The 22,386-nt window shown below is 35.2% G+C and overlaps 1 protein-coding gene across 3 annotated transcripts in view; it reads left to right on the top strand.

Moving 5' to 3' along the window:
* The window catches only part of FAM185A (family with sequence similarity 185 member A), a 52,750-nt gene extending 32,198 nt beyond the window's left edge, over nt 1–20,552 (top strand). For 2 of the 3 annotated variants that reach the window (XM_063100467.1, XM_063100465.1), the window contains 3 exons: nt 1,705–1,800; nt 4,824–4,958; nt 19,399–20,552. In XM_063100467.1, coding sequence (XP_062956537.1) covers nt 1,705–1,800; nt 4,824–4,958; nt 19,399–19,511 — 344 coding nt within the window. In that variant the 3' untranslated portion in view covers nt 19,512–20,552. The remainder of the gene's footprint in view (nt 1–1,704; nt 1,801–4,823; nt 4,959–19,398) is intronic. The other variant, XM_063100468.1, reaches the window with a different exon arrangement.
* Nucleotides 20,553–22,386: the final 1,834 nt, after the last annotated feature.

Raw genomic sequence — 22,386 nt, 5'->3', positions numbered from 1 at the left:
GAGTAAAGGTAATTTTCTCAAAACGAAATGTTTTGCTCTAGAGCAAGAGTCAGCAGGCTTTGTCTGTAAAGGGCCAGATAGTAAATATTTTTTGGCTTTGTGGGCCATACAGTCTGTCTGGACTATGCAGCTCTGTAACATAACACACAATCAGCCATTGACAATACATAAGCAAATAGGTTTGTCAACACTATTAACAAACTAATGTTACACATATTTTACTTTGTACAACCTGGATAATACACACATTGTGTAGTCCACTTTTTTTCCTTTCTTTTTTTTACTATAATGTGTTTTTAATTTTTTTTAGGATGCAGTAAGAGTTTTAAAAGAAATTTCTTTTGGTACCTAAGCAGTGAAATATTTATCTTTGTCCAGGTATTCTGTGTCATTTATGTCTAGAGGCTTCATTTCTAAGCATCAGTGTTTACTATTGATACCTGAAAACTAAATAAATTAGGTTTGATAAGGGCATTTTTCAGTATAGAATGGACGTAAATTATTATAAATGATTTAGAGCCAGATTTTGAATAGTCTATTCCAATGTTGTCGTCTTTGGAGTTATTTAAAATTTCTTTTTAAGAAAACAGTTGGCTCCTTTGCAGATATGTAGGTATCTTCTCTCCATATTTTGTGAAAGTATAATAGAATTTTTGGCATAACTGTCTTCCTACTTTGTTTCCTCTTTGATGTAATAAAGGCTCCTGATATATATGTGTGTGCGTGCGTGCGTGCGTGTGTGTGTGTGTGTGTGTGTGTGTGTGTGTAAATAAAAGCTCCGGATAAAATGTGCTTTTAAAGAGACTTCTGTAGAAAGAATGTGCTTTAGCCTTTTCAGGCAGCCAGAATATTAAACAAAAGGTTTAGTTGTCATGGGAGGATGAGAAGATGGAGAAACCATTTAGCACTGAATTTTCAACATCATTCTCTTATTTATCTCTGACTCTTTCAGTTTTCCCTTAACTTGAAATATTGGCTGATTGAAAAGTGGGGTCATTGACATCATAGGGAAATTTGAATGTCAAATCAGGAATACCTTAATTATGATTTTCTTAAAGATATCTGTTTAATCCCAGAAACTTGAAATATGAGGAATAAACCAGCTTCACACTATTCCAATGATTCCTGCCCCCCCCCCCCCCCGCCCATCTGTTCCTCTAAGAAACGCAACAAAATCTTATATAGAGTAATTTTACTATTAGGAGCACTTTTTAGTACTAGCAAATTTACTAAAAAGAGAAATTATGAGAGGTTTTGATTTTTGTTGACTTTGCTAGTGCTTATATGTGACTGTCCATGTGATAGAATTCTTTGATAAATATTGAAAGTTTACTAAATTTATCAGTATGATAATGAACTAAATATATCAATGATGCTTAACAGTCTTGGCTGTCAAGGATCAATCCATTACTTGAATGCTGTTCTTCATACCCACTAGGTTTTAGAGTAAATATTTAGTAGTGATAAGTTATTCAGGTTACTGTAGATACAGAGATTTTTTTTACTAGTTGTCCAAGTGTGGATTTCTAGATTTCTGATACTGTTTACATTTTAATGCAAATGATGGCATTGTTATTAGAAAAACACAAAACCTTGCCAGATTCTTAGTTCCTTATCCTAATGCTAAATCAGAGCCTTTTATTTCAAGTTTATAATTTCATTTACTCAAGAATGATTCTACTTATGGTTTTTTCTTTTTCCCAGATTCATCCTCTGGATGTCTAAAAGCCTCAACTCATCAGGGTGCCATAGATGTTTATGTCAGCCAACTGGGGAAAGTGGAATTGAAATCCCTTAAAGGTTAGCCTTCTGGAATGTTTTATTTTGACATATAGTTATAAGGAAGGTTTTATGTAACACTCAGGAAACAGATGGTCAAATTATCTATACTGACATAGTGATATCAAAAAAATTTCTTCTGATAGAACCTGATTTAAACACTGGTCTACTAGTTCTCTAGATGAGATCTTTACAACTTTTGGGACAGATGGCCATGAAAACTATCTTTCTCTTTGTAGTACAAATAAAAATGTTGTGATATTTTGACTATTACTGTGGAATGTTTTAGTGTTACTGTGTGGGTTTTTCAGTTTAGTTTTATGTCTGAAATAGAATATTCTTTGGATGGAAAATGCTCCAATACATTCTTACGGAAGCTTTCCTTCCAGCCTATAAGAGGACCTTCCTTCTCAGGCTATCAATATAGAGTAATAGTTTTCAAAATGTGATCCTGAAATAAGGGTATCACCAGGAAAGTCCTCTAAAGTGAATGTTGACTTAGTCTCTTGAAGTGTCAAGACTTAGAATGTGTCTCTGTCTATAATTTAACTTCTAATACAAATAACTTTCTAAGAGTTCAAGTCTTTCATTAAAAATGGTGTACTTTTGATGCATCTTAAAGCTAAATAAGAGTTTGCGTGTGCTTGTGCACACATGCATGCAGATGTGTGTGGTGACAGTTGGCTTGGGTAGAGTACCTTGGCCATAGGGGCTGAGGTTGCCTGAGTGCAGGAAGTTAAGGACTGTAACTCTGTATAAAAAAGTTAGAAAATAAAGTCTAGAAGCTCTTGCATATTGGCCAGAAGAGGACTATATGTATAATAAGGAAAGTATTTCTTTACAGAGACTGGTTGTTCCTGCTATTAGTAATTTCTTTGCCATGTTGATTTAGTAGTTTTTCATGCAGGTAGGCTCTCTTGTCAGTGTCGAAAGTAAAACAACAAAACACAGAAGTCTGAAACTGAAGTTATTGCTGACACAGCTGTGATTTCTCAAGATCACATTTTTTCTTTAAAACAGGATAATATTGTATCCTCACTAGATTTCTAAGGGCTTCAATAATACTATTCAGGTTAAATTGTAAATGCCATATAAGTCATATAGTTGCACTCTCTCATTACAAAGGCCCAAGAAGAAAAAACGTAACTACAGAGTTAAAGTTTTGAAAATAAGCAGCTCTTACATGAAAGTTATTTCCCATGTGGTGGGCAAAAAAGTAAACAAAACAAAAAACTTAAAAATTTTTGAAGATTGTTAATCTTCATCCACTTAAAATATTTTTGAGTATTATTTGGATTGTTGTTCCAGCGACCTACTGAAATAGCATATGGTGTTGCAAAATTTGATTAGGATTACAATTTTGTGTTTTTTCCTACTGGGAACATAGTACTGCAGAATCTTAAAGATAACTGGACACAAAGATTTCTGTCTTACTTAAAATCTCTTAATTCTCACTACATTTCAGAATAATAACTTTTTAGAGTAATGGAAAGTTATTCAAGACTGTTGTTTAATGATTAGTAAAGATATCTGGAGTCCATTCCAACTTTGCCACTGTCTTGCTATAGGGTTCAGAGCCAGCCACTTGAGTCTCTTAGTACTTTACCATTGTGCCATGTGAAAAAAAAATGTACAATGCTTGTTTTCTCTCTCCTTATGAAAGCTAATCTGGTGACCTTATTTCATTCAGATAATCTATGCTTAGACTTGGGAGTCATACCTGCCTCTGAGCACTGACTTTTCCACTTAATATTTCTAAAATCACATAAAATAACTAATGTTAACATATTTTGATGTCACTAAATGATGTCTTTAGTATTAGTTCATTTTTGAATTTTTAGGAGGACAGTATTGATGTCAATAATTATGAAGACGTTTATGAGAAAAGAGGTCGAAGGTATAACAAGAGCTCTTCTTTCTAAAACAATAATAGTGTCAAAGATGGGACATTAGGAAAGTTTTCAGGTCATGAGAATTCTCCATTCACAGGCAGTGGTAGAGTTTTGTTAGTGGTGATTTTTGTTTTTTAAAGATGTGGAGGGAGATGGGGATAGAACCATTTGCATTGCTTAATATTTTTAAAGGTCTCACAGATTTAAGAGCATGTTATTCGTTTAAGAACAGACAAAAGTGCTCATAAAATTATCACACTTTATATATTCAGAGATATAAAGTCCTAGAAAAAAATTTTTTAATCCATGATTTTCTACTTTTAAAATTATATTTGGTAGAAGAACATGTATCTTCTATTCATTTTGAGATTTTCTAGGTGTGTTTTTGTTTTATTTTGTTTTCTCCTAAATCCCCTTATCTGTTATTATGGGGAATCTCCTGTCAGTAGTTTACATTTGAACTCTGGAAAACAATTAGTTTTTTAATAAAATAAACTACTTGTAGTGATGTGTTTTGTTCCCCACTTTTTTTGAGGAGTAAATATGAGAGTTTATCAGTCTTACCCCAAACTTCCAGCTGCAGTTAGGAAGATGGAGAAGATATGAAATTACTTAAGGAAACTTGAGCTGATGTTAACCAGACTAGAAGGAAAACCATGACCCATAAGTAGATGCATTCTAAAAGGAATCTTTACAGTATTCACAGTGGAAGACATTTTGAAGATCTTAGTCCACAGAGATGGAGTCAATGCTTTATGGCAGGGGCCTCTTACCTACTTTATTTGATGAGAAATACTCATGGAGAAAGAAAAACTTCTGAAATAGGAGTGTATTGGTGAATTTCCATTGCAACCCACGTAATTATTTTGAAAAACCGTGTCATAGCAAACACAGTATTTTCTTCTGATTTACTCCTTTACAAGCTTAAATTAACACCACATTGTACTGGAAATAAAATTGAGTATCTTGCCTCAGGATACCTTGAGGAAACTTGACCACCTAGCAAAAGGAAAAGGCACTGCTGTTTAAATAAATATGCTGAAGAGTAAAAACAGTGTACCAGGAGCAATGCTCCCCTTTCAATCAAATTTGTAACAGACTGGCACTTTTGGTTTCTTTGCATTAATAAGCTCTCCTTTAAATTTATTACAGGCTCTGTTATTGTCAAAGTCCCGTCTTCTCTTCAAGCTCATTTACAGTTATCAGGGAAAGAGGTTGATATTGACTCAGAAGTTCATATTCAGGAAATGGCTAAAGCTCATAAAGATCATGGTATAACAATTACTGGTAAGGAGGCTGCATTTGGTATGTCACATGAATAGCCATTGTTGCTACGTAAGTAGTTGTAGTCTTTTTATTCTTTTCCATTGACACATTTTAGTGTTTGACAGTTTTTTCTACAAATTGCTTAAGTAACATGATGCAGACATTTTGTTTGAAAAAACCTCATTAAATCATTTAGGAATACTCGTTAGTCCTGTCATTGGATAAAATTGATTTAAAAAAACTTCTGGAGCAGCTGCTTTTTAATTCTTGAACTTAAAAATCAACTGAATATATATATATTTTTTTATTATATATATATATAAAATATAAGATTCAAAGCTAACTTTGTATGATTAGAGTAAAAAGGCATATGGTTTGATAGGGACACTGTAAACTTGTTCTTTTAGTACAACAAATTCCCAATCACACAAATGTGAATAGCTTTTTTTTTTTTAATTGAAACATACATATTTGTGGGGTACAGAGTTGAATATAAATACCTGTATACAACATGTGATGATCAAATAAGGATAATTAGTATATTTATTTTTATAAAACATAATCATTCTTTATGACCCTTAACTAATTTCTTGCTATGCCTCCTCCCTCTCCATTTCCCACTTCTAGTAGCCACAGCTTTGTTTTCTCCTTTTGAAAGTTCAGCATATTATTATGATTGTTGTTTGTTTCTTTCTTTCTTTTTTACTAATTTTTTTTTTTTAGCTGTGACTTATGAGTGACAACATGTGCTATTTTTCGTTCTAGGCCTGGCTGATTTCACTTAACATAATTTTCTCCAAGCTCATCCAAGTTGCTGTTATTATTCCATTGTGTATATATACCACATTTTCCTTATCTAGTTGTCTGTCGATGAACATTTAGGTTGGTTCCATATCTTGGCTACACTTTAGGCTGGTTCCATATCTTGGCTACACACACACACACACACCCCACACACACATCTTGAAGAGCTGCAATAAACATGGGAATGCAGGTATGCCTTTGACATGGTGATTTCCATTCCTTTAGGTATATACCCAGTATTGGGATTGCTGGATCAGACAACAGTTCAATCTGTAGTTGTTTAGGAACCTCCATATTCTTTTCTATAATGGCTGCCATAATTTACAGTCTCACCAGCAGTGTAGAAGGGTTCCCCTTTCTCTGCATCCTCACCAGCATTTGTTATTTGCTTTTTGATAATAGCCATTCTAAGTGGGGTGAGATGATATCTCAGTATGGTTTTGATCTGCATTTCCCTGATGATTAGTGATGTTAAGCATCTTTCAGATATCTGTTTGCCATTGTATTTGTCTTCAAGAAATGCCTATTCAGCTCCTTTGCCCATTTTTTAATTGAGTTACTTGTTTTTCTACTGTTAAGTTGTTTGAGTTCCTTCTGTATTCTGGACATTAATTCCTTGTTGAATGTAGAGTTTGCACATATTTTCACCCATTCTTTAGTTTGTCTTTTCACTCTATTGATTGTTGCCTTTGCTCTGCAGAGGCTTTTTAGTTTCACATAATCCCATTTTTTTTTTTTTCTTCTTGCCTGTGCTTTTGAGGTCTTATTCATAAAATCTTTAACCAGTATACATCCTGAAGTGTTTCCCCTATGTTTTCTTTTAGGAGTTTTATAGTTTCAGGTCTTATTTTTAAATCTTTAATCCATTTTGAGTATATTTTGGTATATGGCAAGAGATATGGGTCTAGTTTCATTCTTATACATATGGATATCCAGTTTTCCCAGCACCATTTATTGAAGAGGCTGTCCTTTCCCCAATATATGTTCTTGGTGCTTTTGTTGAAGATCAGTTGACTGTAAGCACGTGGATTAATTTCTGGGATCTCTTCTGTTCTAGTGCTGTTTGTGTCTGTTTTTATACCAGTACCATGCTGTTTTGTTTACTATAGCTTTGTGGTATAATTTGAAGTCAGATAGTGTGATGCCTCCAGCTTTATTTTATTTTATTTTTTTGGATCAGGATTTCTTTGGCTATTCAGGGTTGTATTAGTCCGTTTCTGTTGCTTATAACAAAATAACTGGAACTGTGTAATTTGTAAGAAAACAAAATTTATTGCTCACAGTTTCAGAGGCTGGGAAGTCCAAAGGCCAGGGAACACATCTGGTGAGGGTCTTCCTTGGTGGTGGCTTCAGTGACACAGGGTATCACATTGCAAGATGGCAGAGGCAGAGAGAAAGAGTAACCTCCTCATTCACTCTCCTTTTAAAGCCACTACAACCACTCTCAGTATTCCAAGAATGGATCAATCTATTCATGAGGGTACAGGCTTCACAATCTAATCACCTCTTTAAGGCTCACTTCTCAATTACTGTAATAGGATTTCCTACTCTCAACAGTCACAGTGGGGATCAAGCTTTTAATACATAAAACTTGGGGGACACAATTCAGTCCATATCGGGGGTCTTTTGTTGTTCCATATGAGTGTTAGGATTGTTTTTTCTATTTCTGTGAAGAATATCATTGGTATTTTGATAGGGATTACATTGAATCTGTAGATCGCTTTGGGTAGTATGGACATTTTCACAACATTAATTCTTCCAATCCATGAGCATGGAATGTCTTTCCATTTTTATGTCCTCTTTAATTTCTTTCAGCAGTGATTTATAGTTCTTATTGTAGAGATCTTCCACCTCCTTGATTAAATTTAGTCCTAGGGTTTTTGTTTTTTTTTTTGTTTTTGGTAGCTTTTGTAAATGGGATTGCTTTCTTGATTTTCTGCTAGTTCATTGTTGGACTATAAAAATGCTAGTGATTTTTGTATATTGATTTTGTATCCTGTAGCTTTACTGAATTTGTTTATCAACTCTAAGAGTTTTTTGGTAGAGTCTTCAGGGTTTTTTACATATAGGATCATGTCATCTGCAAAGAGGGACAATTTGACTGTCTTTTCGAATTTGGATGCCCTTTTTTTCTTTCTCTCACCTGATTACTCTGGCTAGTACTTACAATACTGTGTTAAATAGAAGTGGTGAGAGTGGGCATCCTTGTCATTTTCCTGTTCGTAAAGGAAAAGCTTTCAGCTTTTCCCCATGCAGGATGATATTGGTGGTGGGTATGTCACAAATGGCTTTTTTTTTTTTTTTTTTGTCTTTTTTGTGACTGGCCGCACCGCGCTCAGCCAGGGAGCGCACTGGCCATCCCTATATAGGATCCGAACCCGCGGCGGGAGCGCTAATGCGCTCCCAGTGCCGCACTCTCCCGAGTGCGCCATGGGGTAGGCCCCACAAATGGCTTTTATAGGGTTGAGATACTTGCCTTCTATACCTAATTTGTTGAGAGTCCTTATCATGAAAGGATGTTGAATTTTGTCAAATGCTTTTTCTGTGTCTATATTGAGATAATCAAATGGTTTTTGTCCTTAATTTTGTTGATATGGTATATCACACTTATTGATTGGTGTATGTTGAACCATCTTTGCATGTCTAGGATGAATCCCCCTTGACCATGATGTGTAATCTTTTTGATGTGCTGGTGCATTCTGTTTGCTAATTTTTGTTGAGGATTTTTGCAAATGCATTCATCACGATTTTGGCCTGTGGTTTTCTTTTGTTGTTGTGTCTTTGTCTGATTTTGGTATCAGGGTAATGCTGGTCTCATAGGATGAATTTGGGAGAAAGGCCTCTGTTTCAATTTTTTGGAATAGTTTGAAGAGAATTGGTATTAATTCCTCTTTAAAGGTCTGGTAGAATTCAGCAGTAAAGCCATCCATTTCTGGGCTTATCTTTGTTGGGAGACTGCTGATTAGTGCTTCAATCTCATTGCTTGTTATTGGTCTGTTCAGGTTTTCTATTTCTTCTGGGTTTAGTCTTGGTAGTTTGTATGTGTCCAGAAATTTATCCATTTCCTTCAGGTTTTCAAATTGGTTGGCATATAGTTGTTTATAACAGTCTCTAATGATTCTTTATATTTCTGTGGTATCTGTTGCAGTGTCTCCTTTTTCATTTCTATTTTTGTTATTTGGGTCTTCTCTCTGCTTTTTTTAGTCAGAGTAATGGTTTGTCTATTTTGTTTATCTTCTCAAAAAAACCCCAACTTTCTGTTTCATTGATGTTTTATATCATTGTTTTGGTCTCTATTTCATTTAGTTCTGCTCTGATCTTAATTCTTTCCGTCTGTTGATTTGAGGAGTAGAATGTTCTTGTTTTTCTAGTTCTTTTAGGTGTATTGTTAGGTTGTATGTTTAAAGTCTTTCTATTTTTTGGATGTAACCATTTATTGCAATAAACTTCCCTCTTAGTACTGCTGGTGCAGTATCCCACAGGTTTTGGTATGATGTGTCTTTATTATCACTAGTTTCAAGAAGTTTTTTGATTTTCTGTTTAATTTCTTCTTGGACCCATAGGTCGTTCAGGCACATGTTGTTTAATATCCACATATTTATATAGTTTCCAAAGTTTCACTTGTTTATTGATTTCTGGTTTTAATCCATTCTAGTCTGAAAAGATACTGGAAATGATTTCAGTTTTTAAAAATTTGTTGAGCTGTGATTTGTGACCTAACATGTGGTCTATCCTGGAGAATGTTCCACGTGCTGATGAGAAAAAAGTATATTCTGTAGTTGTTGGATGAAATGTTCTGTAGATGTCTGCCAAATCCATTTGGTATAAAGTGTAGTTTAAGTCCTGTATTTCTCTGTTGATTTGTTGCCTAGCTGATCTGTCCACTGTTGAGATGGGGTATTCGGGTCTCCTGGTATTATTGTGTTGTGGTCTCTCTCTCTTTCTCTCTCTTTCTCTCTTTAGGTCTAATAGTGTTTGCTTTATATATCTGGGTGCTCTGATGTTGGGTGTGTTTATATTTATGATTATTATGTCTCCTTACTGGATAAATCCCTTTATCATTATATAATGACCTTCTTTGTCTCTTTTAATGGTTTTTGGTTTGAAGTCTATTTTATCTGGCATATGAGTAGCTGCTCCTGCCCATTTTTGGTTTCCATTTGTGTGTTATATCTTTTTCCATCCCTTCACTATTAGTCTATGTGAATATCTACAGATGAGATGAGTTTCTTATAGGCAACATTTAGTTGGATCTAGTTTTTAAGTCCATTCAGCCAGTCTGTGTGTTTTGAGTGGGGGATTCAATCCATTTACATTTAGGGTTGCTATTGAAAAGTATTGTCTTACTCCTGGCATTTTATTGATTTTTGCTTGGTTGTTTGAAATATCTTTTGTTCCTTTCTTTCCCTTTTATTGTTTTGTCTTCAGTGCAGGCGGTGACTGGTGCTGGTGGGTGGCTGCAGTGGGGAGAGGGACAAACTGCCATGCAGAGACATGGGCAATGACTCTGGGACTGAATGAATAGCTTCTGCATGTTTTCTATTACATCTGGCTGCACTGATGGCTAATACTATTTTTTAAATGTTTATTGTTTTAATGGATAAAAAAATTAATGCCGGTGAAGTTTTTCCTTAAATCTTTTCAGAATGGCATCAAGAAAGACATTGAAATTAAACTATGTACATGGACATATGCTATAGGCTTACCTATGAGATACTGACTAGAAAAAGGAACTGTGTGTGTCAGGGAGGTCTTCATAAGATTAAGTTTCAGTTTTAAATATTTGTTATTTGTCATGAAAGTTAAGAAGGCAGTCTGTTAAAAATCATAGAATATTCACAAAATGTGTCACGGGAATAAAATACCTGTACTCTCCTAGGTCTAACTCAGTGCTTATGGACAGGCTGTTAGTTACATGGTGAAAGTTTGATGAAAATCTAAATATATCAAATATGGTAAGAATCAACTTGTGCTCTAATGTCTTGAGTTTGATAAGGAGCCAATAAATAGAATTACCTATTTTTTGTCCCAGTAATCTAAAGCAGTAATACAAATTTGTCTAATGGTGCTCAGAATCATAGCATAATCAAATTATTTATATAGGTAAGCATGTTTGAATTATGAATTAAAGCTATTTTGTCATATTTTCATTCTGTTACTCAGAGAATCACATGACTTTCTGAAATTTAGATTTTGTTTTAAAACCCTGTTCTGACTTCAGCTGTTATTTCTGTGCATATAACTTCCAAATCAATATCTGCATCTCTTTATTGTTCTTGCCTATTTCCATTCCACTAAACCCAGTACCACCTCAAACTTAATATATTTAAGAATAAAAATTTTATTTCCCTAGCATAGCTGCTACTCCTCCCATCTTTTTTGTTTTTCTTTATTTGGTCAGTCATTCAACAAATGTTTATTGAGTCAGGCACCGCTAAAAGCTAGGAGTGCAAAGGTAATATAAAGCATTGTCTCTTTGTCTTCTGAGGAGCTTACATTCTAGTGAGGAAAGACAAACCAGAGAATACTATCCAATGGGATAAATGTTATAATAAAGGTATATACATGTTACTGTGAGAGCATAGGGGTGATACCTCTGAATTAGACTAGTATTGTGAGTTTGAGGAAGTGAGAGAAGTCAAAGATGACAGATTATGGAGAATAAAGGGGAAAGTGGCATAAAAAGAGGCTAGAGAGTTTGGGAGAAGTCAGATCATGTAGGGCCAATTTGGATTTTATATTGAGCATTGTGAAGCCATTGAAAAGTTTTAACCTGGGGTTCACATAATCAGATTTATGTAATAGAAAGATCACTGAATGTTGAGTGGGTAAAGATTAGGAAGACTAATGATGGATGAAGGAAAAGCTACTGCAGTAATTCAGGAGAAAAAGTTCAGTGGCCTGGACTCCACAGTGAGCTATCTGAAATTCAGCAAACAAACAAATGGACCTGCAACAAATTTTGGTAGAAGCAAGAGATGAATCTATTTTATGAGGACGATATATGCTTTTACCTCATTGGTTTTTATGAAGCTCCTCAGCCTATTAGTTCTTTTTGTGTGTTGTTATGTTGAACCCTCTGGCTCCTGCTTCTTGAATTAGTAAGGGCCAAATTGCAGAATTATTTCCTCCTCACAGTGCAAGAATCTAGGTACTGATTAACAGAGTCCTTTTGTAGAGTGGCACAGGATACACTATATGGTTGGGCCCCAGATATATCTTTGTGTTGTCTCTGATATTAAATTAAATCTATTAGAGTAATAGTATGGAGGGACCTCGGATGAAGACAGCAGCATTCTCTCTTGAAGAGAGCTGTTGAGTATGAACAGGTAATTGGATTTAAGAGAAACTTTCATATTTCATTTGGATTCCAAAATTTTTTGGTGCCCAGAAGCCACAGAGCTCTTGTATCAAGTAGATGAAATAATTTAAGAGGCCTAGAAAATCAGGAAAGATTGCTTTTTTCTGTGGAGATTTCCAGTCTGAAACCCAATTTTGGAAATAATGAGCAGTTTTATATGTGTGTTGCTATTTATAGGCAGCTGAGCTCAGCTCATCTGGGCCTTGCTCATAGAATCTCTGAGGCATAGAAATAAATACTCTTAATACTGAGAGATCTGGATTTTATCTGTAGCAAGACTTCTGGATAATTTCTGCAAGAAGCCATACCAGTAAAATTTAGTCACTCAAGCTTCCCATAGAGTTTTGATGTGTCACCCTTGTAATTTTATTTGATTTCCTGCTGCATGGTTTCCTTTGCTAATAACTCAGTTGTATAATCCTTACAGTGATTTATAAGTATTATGTGCCATTCCATGGTCAAAAGAAAGCCTGGAACTGTCTTAGGCTGAAAAAATTACCTACTAAAAAGCTATGCATAGTGTGTATTCTTTGGTGTGTATTTTCTAATCTTTATGAGAGCCTTGATTCTAAGTTTTGTGCTCTACCCATATATGGCAAATTCAACAGGTTGCAAATGGCTTAGGTAAGACATTTCTAATAAGAAAGTGATTTCCCTATTAGATTTTAGATTTGGTTCATCACCTTCAATATGAAACCTGACTGTGATATATATCAAGCAATTCTCCAAGCCTAGAAATACATATGTTACAAAGTCCTTTTGTCTTAAAACTCCGCAATTTAGATATTTAAAGAGTATAAGAGGCAAAGTGTGTTGCCAGTCAAAGGATTGGTGTTTGTCACTGTCTGCATAGTAGGGAAGCTGGCACTATTATGTTCACTTCATTTTACTCAAACTGAAAATATAAAGCATATAAAAAACAAATTCATTTAGGATCAAAATAAATCAAGTCAGAAGAGAGTTCTCAGCTTATCTTTAGGCCAGAGAGTTATACATTAAATGGTATTGTAATTTCTAATGGGGACACTCATTCATGGGTTGAAAAGAGTTGAAATGGACTAAGCCCATGGAATGTCACTTTTAAAATCTAGAAACAATGTTTTCTCTCCAAATAGGACAAAATCCAGGCCTTTGATATTACTAACCCTTAGAAATAACTCTTTTTTTTTTTAGAACACACAAGTTTTGGTTTTCTCCAAACTTGTAACACATGAATTTTTCAGTCATGCAGATATGTTTCAGGACCACAGGACCACATAGAAGAAATTCAGTTACAGAATAAAGAATGCTGAAAATACTTTCACAGGGAGTTAATGTAGAAACTGTCTTCAGATCATTTGTGCTTTTATGGTGTTTTTTCCCCCCATCTTTTTGTTATAAAGTCTTAAGATCCTGAGAGTATCATGGGTAAAGAGACATTAACTTTGTTAATGTTTACCACCTGCCCCTCCCCAAAATCAAGTTTTGTTTCTTTCAGTCTGCAAACTTTATCTGTAAAGGCCAGATAATAAATGTGTTAGACTTGGCAGGTTACCTATGCTCTCTGTTGCATATTCTTTATTGTTTTTTTTTTTTTTCTATAACCTTTCAAAAATGTAAAAGCTATTCTTATCTTTGAAGCCATACAAAAACAGATCCCTAGCCATGTTTGGCCTGTAGGCTGTAGTTTGCTGACCCCTAGACTAGAAATCAAAGTGCAGGCCCCAGTCTTAGAGCATTGTAAACTGTTTGTGATGCCTGTGGGTGTTTTGTTTTGTTTTTCTCTAATGTTTGTTTTTTGTATTTATTTTGGTCATTCACAAAATATTGAACCATAGCCAAATCCTTACCCTGAATGAACCTTCCCCAGTAGTGGAGAAAACATGATTTATGCACCTAAAAGTTTAATCATGTAAAATTTAAGAAACAGTGCAATCATGGAAGATATATAATGGCAAATAAATACACAAGAAGATATTCAACATCACTAGACATTAGGAAAATGCAAATTAAAACCAGAATGAAATATCTCTGCATATTTACTAGAATGGCTAAAATAAAAAATACTTATAATATCAAATGCTAGCAAGGATGCAGAGAATTTGGATCTCTCCTACATTACTGGTGGGAAGGTAAAATGATACAGACACTCTAGAATTCAGTCTGGCAGTTTCTTAAAAAACAGAACATGAAACTACCTAGCAATAGCTCCTGGGAATTTATCCTGCAGAAACGAAATTTATGTTCACACAAAAACCTGTGCACAAATGTTCACAGCCAGATATAACATTGTATTACAAATGTTGTAATAACCAAAAACTGGAAATGGCTTAAATATCCTTCCATGGATGAATGGTTGTATAACCTGTGGTATTACCTATGTAAGGTAATATAATTCATGTATAAAAAAGAAAAGTCTATTGATGTACACAACTTGGATGGAAATTAAGGAGTATTATTCTGAGTGAAAAAAGCCAATCTCAAAATGTCACATACTGTATGATTCCATTTACGTAACATTCTTGAAATGCCAAAATTATAGAAGTGGAGAACAGGCAAGTAGATGCCAAAGGTTAGAAAAGGAGAAGGGTATGACTTTAAAGGGACATCACAAGGACTTCCTTTGTGGTGACAGAACAGTTCTGTACCTTGATTATATGAAGCTATATATATGATAAAATGTCATAAAACTACATAAAAGACAGACCAAAAAAATGAACGCATGCAAAAAGTGGTAAAATCCGAGGTCTGTAGTTTAATTAATTGTACTTTCCCAATTCCTGGTTTTGATAATGCACTATATTTATATAAGGTGTCACTATTGGGGGAACTGAGTGATGGGCACACAGGACTTCTCTATATTATTTTTGCAACTTCTTGTGAGTCTATTAATTATTTCAAAATAAGAAGTTGAAGAAGAAAGCAGGGAAGGAGGGAGGAAAGAAGGTAAAAGGTGGGGTGGGGGGAGAGGGAAAAAGAAAAACAGTGAAGTCTTCCGGGCAAGATGGAGTTAAAGGGACTGGCTTACCCTCCAACTTGAAACAAGGACAGCAGAAAAACTTTTTTAAAACAGACAAAATGCATATGAAACAGATTTGAAGACACTAGACATCAGGCAATAAAAGAAAGTGATCACTGAGAGATAGAAAACAAACAAGATGAGCACTGCTTCCTACCTTAAGAGAGTCTCCAGGCTACAGTACAAGGAGAGGGAACTAATGCTGGGCCTACCAGACTCCCTGAGTTAAAGAAATCAAGATGAAAGTCCACAAGAGACCAAGACAGCTAGACTTTGTAAGACAAAGTACCAGAGAGAATAGAGCCTGATGCTCATACAGGTCCAGGAATAATGCCTGTTCAACCTACCAGACTGGAAAAAAATCATTTACTCATAGGGCATTGTTTAGAGCACTTAGAAGTGGGAAACAATTAGTCCTAGATAGAGCACTACTCCAGAACTGCCTAACAAATTTTAAAAGCAGGAGATTAAAGGCTTAAACTGTTTCCAAGTAACTTAACTGCATCTTTGAGAAAAACTCAAGATTTATATGAATACAGAGGTAACTAGCACCCAACAAAGCAAAATTCACAATGTCTGGCATCCAATCAGAGATGATCAGACATGCAAAGAGTTAAGAAAATATGACCCATAATGAATAATCAATTGAAAACAACTCAGAACTGACAATGCTAGAATTAGCAGAGAAGGAAAATAAAATAACTGTATTCCATATGTTCAAAAAGTTAAGACATGGAAAATGTAAAAAAGGTGAAATTGAATTTCTAGTAATGAAAACTACAATGTCTGAGATGAAAAATGCTGTGGATGGGATTAGACCTTGCAGAAGAAAAGATTTGAGGAAGTCTTCATAAGATTGTTTCTTGAGCAGAACTGATTAATTGTACATTTGCTCAATGCCTAGAGTACTATTGACTGTTATTATTCCAGGTATTAAGAGAAAATTTAACGGGTACCATTAAAACTAGCTCAAAAATACTTTCTTTTTAGTCAAGAGTTCTTGTCAAGATATCTTGGGTTGCACTTTTGTTGGGAGAAGACAGTAGTTAAAGAATGTTGACAAAATTAAAACATTTTGTTATGGAATTGTGTGTGGTGTTACAAGGTTTTGTTTGTGACATGTATGTATTAAAAATAATAAAATTTCAGAGTAACTAGTTTCATGTTGTTTCAAAACTGTGTATATGTTATTTTCCTAGCTAGTTGGTAAGGGCATTGGCATGTCTTTTTCCATATTTTGAACCTCCCTAAAATACTTAGCATGGTACTTCCCATAGTGGTAGTGGGTGGTTGGTAGTGTCTGTGAGGTAGAGGAGGGAATCCTCCATCACTGATACACTTAAGTTTAATCTGCTGCTAACAAGGGAGAAGCAGAAGTATTCTTCTGAACCAAATGTAAATAAACAAAATCTGTTATAAGGTTAAGAGGGAGTGAGAAGGGAGGCAGGAAGAAGCTCACCTTACAAGAAGCTTTTTAATCCTCTTTTTAAACAGGAGGATTAAATACTGCAAATTACTCCTGGAGCCCTGTTTTTGTCCGTAACTAGTGCTGATTAAATCGAGTGCATTTTGGGTTAAATAAAAAGAAGTTGGAGATTCATATATTTGGGTAGATTTTGGCAGGGGTTTAGAGAGCAAATGGCAGAGTTAAATACATATCCTAAGAAACCTTTCCTCCCACTTAATGGAAGTCACACTGCATAAGGATAGGGTAGTCGTTTTCTTATTTCTTGGTCAAAGAAACATTGTCTGATTTTCACTGGCAAAGGGAAGTAAATAAGGAACAAGATTTCTGGAACCCCAAGTTCCAATATGTTTTGCAAGACTTTCATAGAAAGGAAATTAGAATAGTCTCCACAGATTCAGGCCAAAGAGCTTTTCGTAAATTAGTTATTGGCAAGATGGACAAAACTATTTTCAAGCAACCTAAGTGGAATTTCATAAACTGTCTTGCCTTTTGAGTTTTGTCTTTAAGCTGAAATTGCTCCTGTATTCATTTTGTAAGAATCAGTAGCACTGTGCTTGGCCTGTAATACTACAGAAGGACATGTAGACTGGCTTTACACTCCGTAAATGAGGTGGCAAATAATATGCTAAGGAAAAATTCTCAGATATTTAGGAATGCCTTAGTATTGTTGATGCTTTATCACTAGTGCTAAATGATTTAAAAAGAAAGAAAAAGAACAACAAAAAACTTCAGGATTTTCGGTTCTTCCCTCCATGTTTATTTGAATTACTAGAAAAAGAAATTCTGTATTACAGAAAAACCGTTAGTGCCAGTTACCTCAAAATTCTGACCTACTAAATGTAGCACTGGCACATAAAAGAACAGCCTAAAATTGACAAAGGTGTTCCCCTTATTGATGGAGTTACAGGAAAAAGAGAAGCTTCTAACAGGGATTTACCAATTACAATAAGAAAGATTTTAACCAGTTTATCAAGCTAATGAGAACTGGAGTTGTGATGATATTGAAAATAGAACAAGAGAAGTAGAAGGAAAGACTCCAGAGGAAGCCATTGAATAATTAGTCATGTTCTCAGAAAGATGCAATGAGCTCCAGAACATAGACTAGACTGTGGCTCAGAGTGAAGGGGAGAGATAAGAATTCAGAGAAGACTTTGTATCAGAAAATTCAGAGAAGAATTTGACACAAAGATCAAGTACCTTTTCATCAGTTGAGAATATCATATGGGAATGTTGACCTAAAAGAAACTGAGGCCAGCCCCATAAAGCATGGGATTTATTGAGCCAGTAAAATGATTGCAACCAGGGAAAATCCCTAAGTTAGTTGTCCTCAGAAATGTACGCCAGAGGGGTCCAGCTGAGCTTAGCATTTTATAATCACAAGAAGTGGGGGGAGAGGAATCAAAGGGATAGCAAGAGAGAAGAGGACAGCCCCCCTAATCATTATATCAGTTTCTCTGTTGGTTAGTACACATACAGATTTTGGATTGTTACTAGGTTACATCCTACACGCAGGAATCTAGGGTAAGGGTTACAAGAAGCATACTAGGTTATTTTATTACTTTTTCTGGTGCCTAAGTTAAAAGAGTCTTATGATAACATTTTCCACGACATGGGACATGACTACTGACTTATCTCAGATTTCCCAGGACACTGTAATTTAGCTGACATGGTCAGAGCAGGTTTTTAAGTTATCGGTACTAAAAAGGAAAAAAGCTAAACTGAGGAAGAAGATAGATCTCTGGATTTGTGTGCTTGGATTTGACAAGGAAAAAGTTTGTGATGAATTGCTGTTGTGTATTCACAACTCTTCTCAGTTCAGATTCGGCTGGTATCTTAAATCCAGAACTGCAGTGGAGCGCCAGAGGAGATGTAACACCTTAATTACCTTGATTACCAAAGAAAACTTAGAACTAGAAGAATAGAGATAGGAAACAAATGAAGTGGGCTCAGTTAAGAAGGAAAACAGAACTAGAAGAACAGAGATGGGAAACAAATGAGGTGAGCTCTACGACTGGCACAGCCTACAACTTTGAGAGCGTTTTCAGGCTGCAGGGCAGGGAGGGGTAACAGCAGATTCCCTGAGTGGGAGACCAGGGCTGCCCAGAGTTTGCAAGAAAGAGTTCCAGAGAGGAGGGAGCTGCATGGGTCGGGGTCTGCAGAGGCTGCCCATGAGCATTCAGCAAAGTACTCACCAGCATGTATGTGAGGAAACTGTTACATGGTACAGTGTGGGTGAACCCCAAAATAAGTATGCTGAGTGAAAGAGGACAGATTGTTTTTAAAAAGTATATACTGTATGATTCCATTTATATACCATTTTAGAAGATACAACTAACTTATAGAGACACAAAGGAAATCAGTGCGTGTTGGAGGATGGGGGCGGAAGGGGTAATAGGCAGGGAGTGGCATGAGGGAAAGATTACAAAGGGGTGCAGGAAAGTTCTGGGAGTTGTGGGTATGTTAATTACCTTGATTGAAGAGATGGCTTCACAGATTTTATACATGTCAAAACATATTACATTGTATACTTTAAATACATGTAGTTTATTTTGTCAATTATACTTCAAGAAAGCTCTTTTTTAAAACTGCATTAAAAAATAATACAAATAAAAAACACGGTAACTTCCCTCTCAGAGTCATTTTGAGAAAATAAAAGGAGAAAAAGCCCATATAACCTCTTTGCTACTGTTTTCCAACTCAAATTATCTTTACTAAGATGTTTGGTGTTCTATGATGCTTTTCAGTTTTATAGGTTTGTTATTAGGATCTATGTGGTCAAATGCTGTTCTTTTCAATTAATATATAACTGTATGCAAATTTTGTGTTTCAGGACTCATGAATCAAGCAAGCAAACATGAAAAATGGATTAAGGCTGATGCCCCAAAAGGCACTGTAAGTTTTAGAAGTCAGAGCTGGTTTCAGTCCCTGAAACTGCGGGACTAAGAATGGTTTGAGTTGTATTTATGATTTTTAACGATTACCAGATCTGTGACTATAAAACTGAAAATACCACTGTTCATATAAATGTTGAAATCAACAAATTGGGAGTGAACACTGATGAGTTGTCTTAGAGTGGCTTTTTCAAAATTTGTACTTAGCTATTTGTTTTCTATTGCTCTGTAACAAATGGCAAACAAACTTTGTAGCTTAAAATAATACCCATTTATCAGCTCACATTTGTGTAGGTCAAGAGCCCAGCATGGCTAGGTTCTCTGCTCAAGATATCACAGGGTTGGAATCAAGGTGTTGGCTAGGCTGAGTTCTGACCTGGAGACTCTGAGGAGAAATCTACTTTCAAGTTTATTCAAATTATTAGCAAAATCCAGTTCCTTGAGACTACATAACTGAGGTCTCCATTTTCTTGGAGTGATTGTTGACAGCAAGCTCCTGGAAGCCACCAAATCTCTTCTCATGTGGCCCCATACATCGTCAAGCCAGCAATGATGCACTGAGTCCTTCTCATGCTTTGAATATCTGACTTCTACAACCTGTGCTTTTAAGGGCTCACTTGATTAGATAAGGCCCACCAAGGATAATCTTTGTCTTGCCATATAATGTAACATAATCAATCATGAGAATGATACCTCATCATATTTATAGTTTCCACTCCCACTCAAAGGGAGGAGATTATACAAAGGCATCAGTCACGGTGGGGGGCAGTTATCTTAGAATTCTTTGTACTATAGTTCTCATGTGACAGGTTTTCTACTTAGTACCTTTTAAGGCATCAATGTAAATTTAAACTGTGAATAAAAAACATATAAACGTAAAGAATTGCTACCAGTTCTTAATATCTTTCATGTAATTTAAGACATACCTCTGTGGGGGGAAGAGCATTCAGCTATTTTATAGCCTGATGTATGAAGACAGATTTTCACTTGTATAAGGTGTACTATGTAAAATTATTTTATGAATCCCATTTCTTTCAAACTTTACTCATCTACTACTGGAACATTTAAGTTACACAACATTGAAGAAACCTGTCCATTGGATTATATTTTTTACGGTTAGGATAAATTAATTCTTAAACATTGATTTTTAATAAACCTTTTCAAATATGGTGATTTGTAATAGTCTCTTTGTTAATATTCCATTTTTTTAGAGTTCTGTTTTTAACTTCTAATTTATGAAACAAAAAGTCAGCTTGGTGGGATATCTCCAAGTTTCCTTTTTAGTTTACTCTTCATGAAATCAGAATTTGTTCAAGTTTGAAAGGTACTCACATGTTGGTATATTTGATATGGTTGTGGTATGTTTGTTAAACTATTAAGTAGAGGAAACTGTCAGGCAATGGAGTAATTTTTATAAGCTTTTTTCACTTTCATGCAATTACATAAAATTTTCATGACTAAAAATAGAGTTGATGAAACTAGCCAACAACAGCCAGAAAAGTCGTGAGCATAAACAGCAGTCAACTATATTTAAAATTATTTATGGAATTGTACATATTTAGATCACATAGTTAAGTTCCAAAGAGATAGGAACAGCTGCCATATTTTACTCTCATAGACATATCCATATATATCAAATGCTTAAGGGCTAAAGACCTAAGTAATATCTTGGATACCTTGAGTTCTCTGCACTAAACCTTGAAGATTTCTCTATCCGTCCACTCTACATCGCTCCCTTTCATAGCTCCCTTTTTTTAACACCTACCCCTTTTCTTTCATTTGTACAGCTATAAAATTTGTCTTCCCAGAATTAATCAGTGTGTCTTCTGTTCTTATTTAAAGGAGAATGTTACTCAAAGAATTTTGGAGCAAGCTCTGACAGTAAAGCAACCTGTTGCATTTCTAGAGAACATAACAGGGTGTGTTTCTTCTTACTCTGGTCTTCCCCATGCAGGTATTATTTCCCTAAAAAGCAGTTGCTTCTTTTGTAGGTCCCTCCAGTGGTGTGCATTGGACACTTAGGGGGTCAGACATCTGAAGCCAACTTTTATGCAGGTGCCAGAAATCTCCAAATTTAGTTAAAAATCACACTCTTACAACAGTCACCTTAAGTCTCATGGCCTGGGTCTTAAAACTTCTACTCAACTGATTCCCCTGTTGTCCACTTCGAGGAACCTTTGCACAGCTAAGTGATACTACCTTTTTTCAAAATCTCTTTCAATATCAACCCAACAATGGGGAGAATTATTAAAAGCCTTTAGCCAATACAGAGTATCCTATAATAATATTTTATACAGCCCTTTTAAAACTTTTCAAAATAACGTTCATATCATTTATCTTAAGTTTTTATTCATATTTTAAATGTGAGATACTAAAGGACAGGGATTTACTCCAAATAAGAGAGAAGTAATTGAGGAAATAGATTAAATGACTTACCTAATATTACTGATGTAGCTTGTTTGTGGCAGTCAGAAAAGAGCTATGCTTTCTCCTGGACTCTATCAATATCAGTGTTCCGTAATATCAAATAATGGTAAAAATCCATGGATGAAAGCTTATTAAAAATTAATATGTAGATATGCAATTAATAACCCATATCTTCTAGCATAAAATAGAGGGAGCATCTTTTCTGGCATAGCATAATTAAAAAATTTCTCCATTGTGCAAATTTGATTAAAAGATCTTTCTGAGACATTGCAGGGACATCCTTACTATTCACAGATAGTTCTTATTTCTATTTGATTTGCCCCTGACTGTTAAGTCAAATGTTGAGATGAATCCAGGGTTAATTGGCATTTAGGTCTCTTTTGTTGTTAAACGTCTGGAAATCACAAGAAAGCCCTGTTTCCTTTGAGAATGTATGTCCAGGTCCTTTATAATAAAGCTTCACAGATCCTTGAAGTCATTGCCCTGGCTCAGATTTTTAC

The sequence above is a fragment of the Cynocephalus volans genome, chromosome 6 (assembly GCF_027409185.1).
Source record: "Cynocephalus volans isolate mCynVol1 chromosome 6, mCynVol1.pri, whole genome shotgun sequence".
NCBI classification, from domain to species: domain Eukaryota; kingdom Metazoa; phylum Chordata; class Mammalia; order Dermoptera; family Cynocephalidae; genus Cynocephalus; species Cynocephalus volans.
The sequence above is the reverse complement of the archived record's forward strand: the minus strand, read 5'-3'. Positions and strand labels throughout refer to the sequence as shown.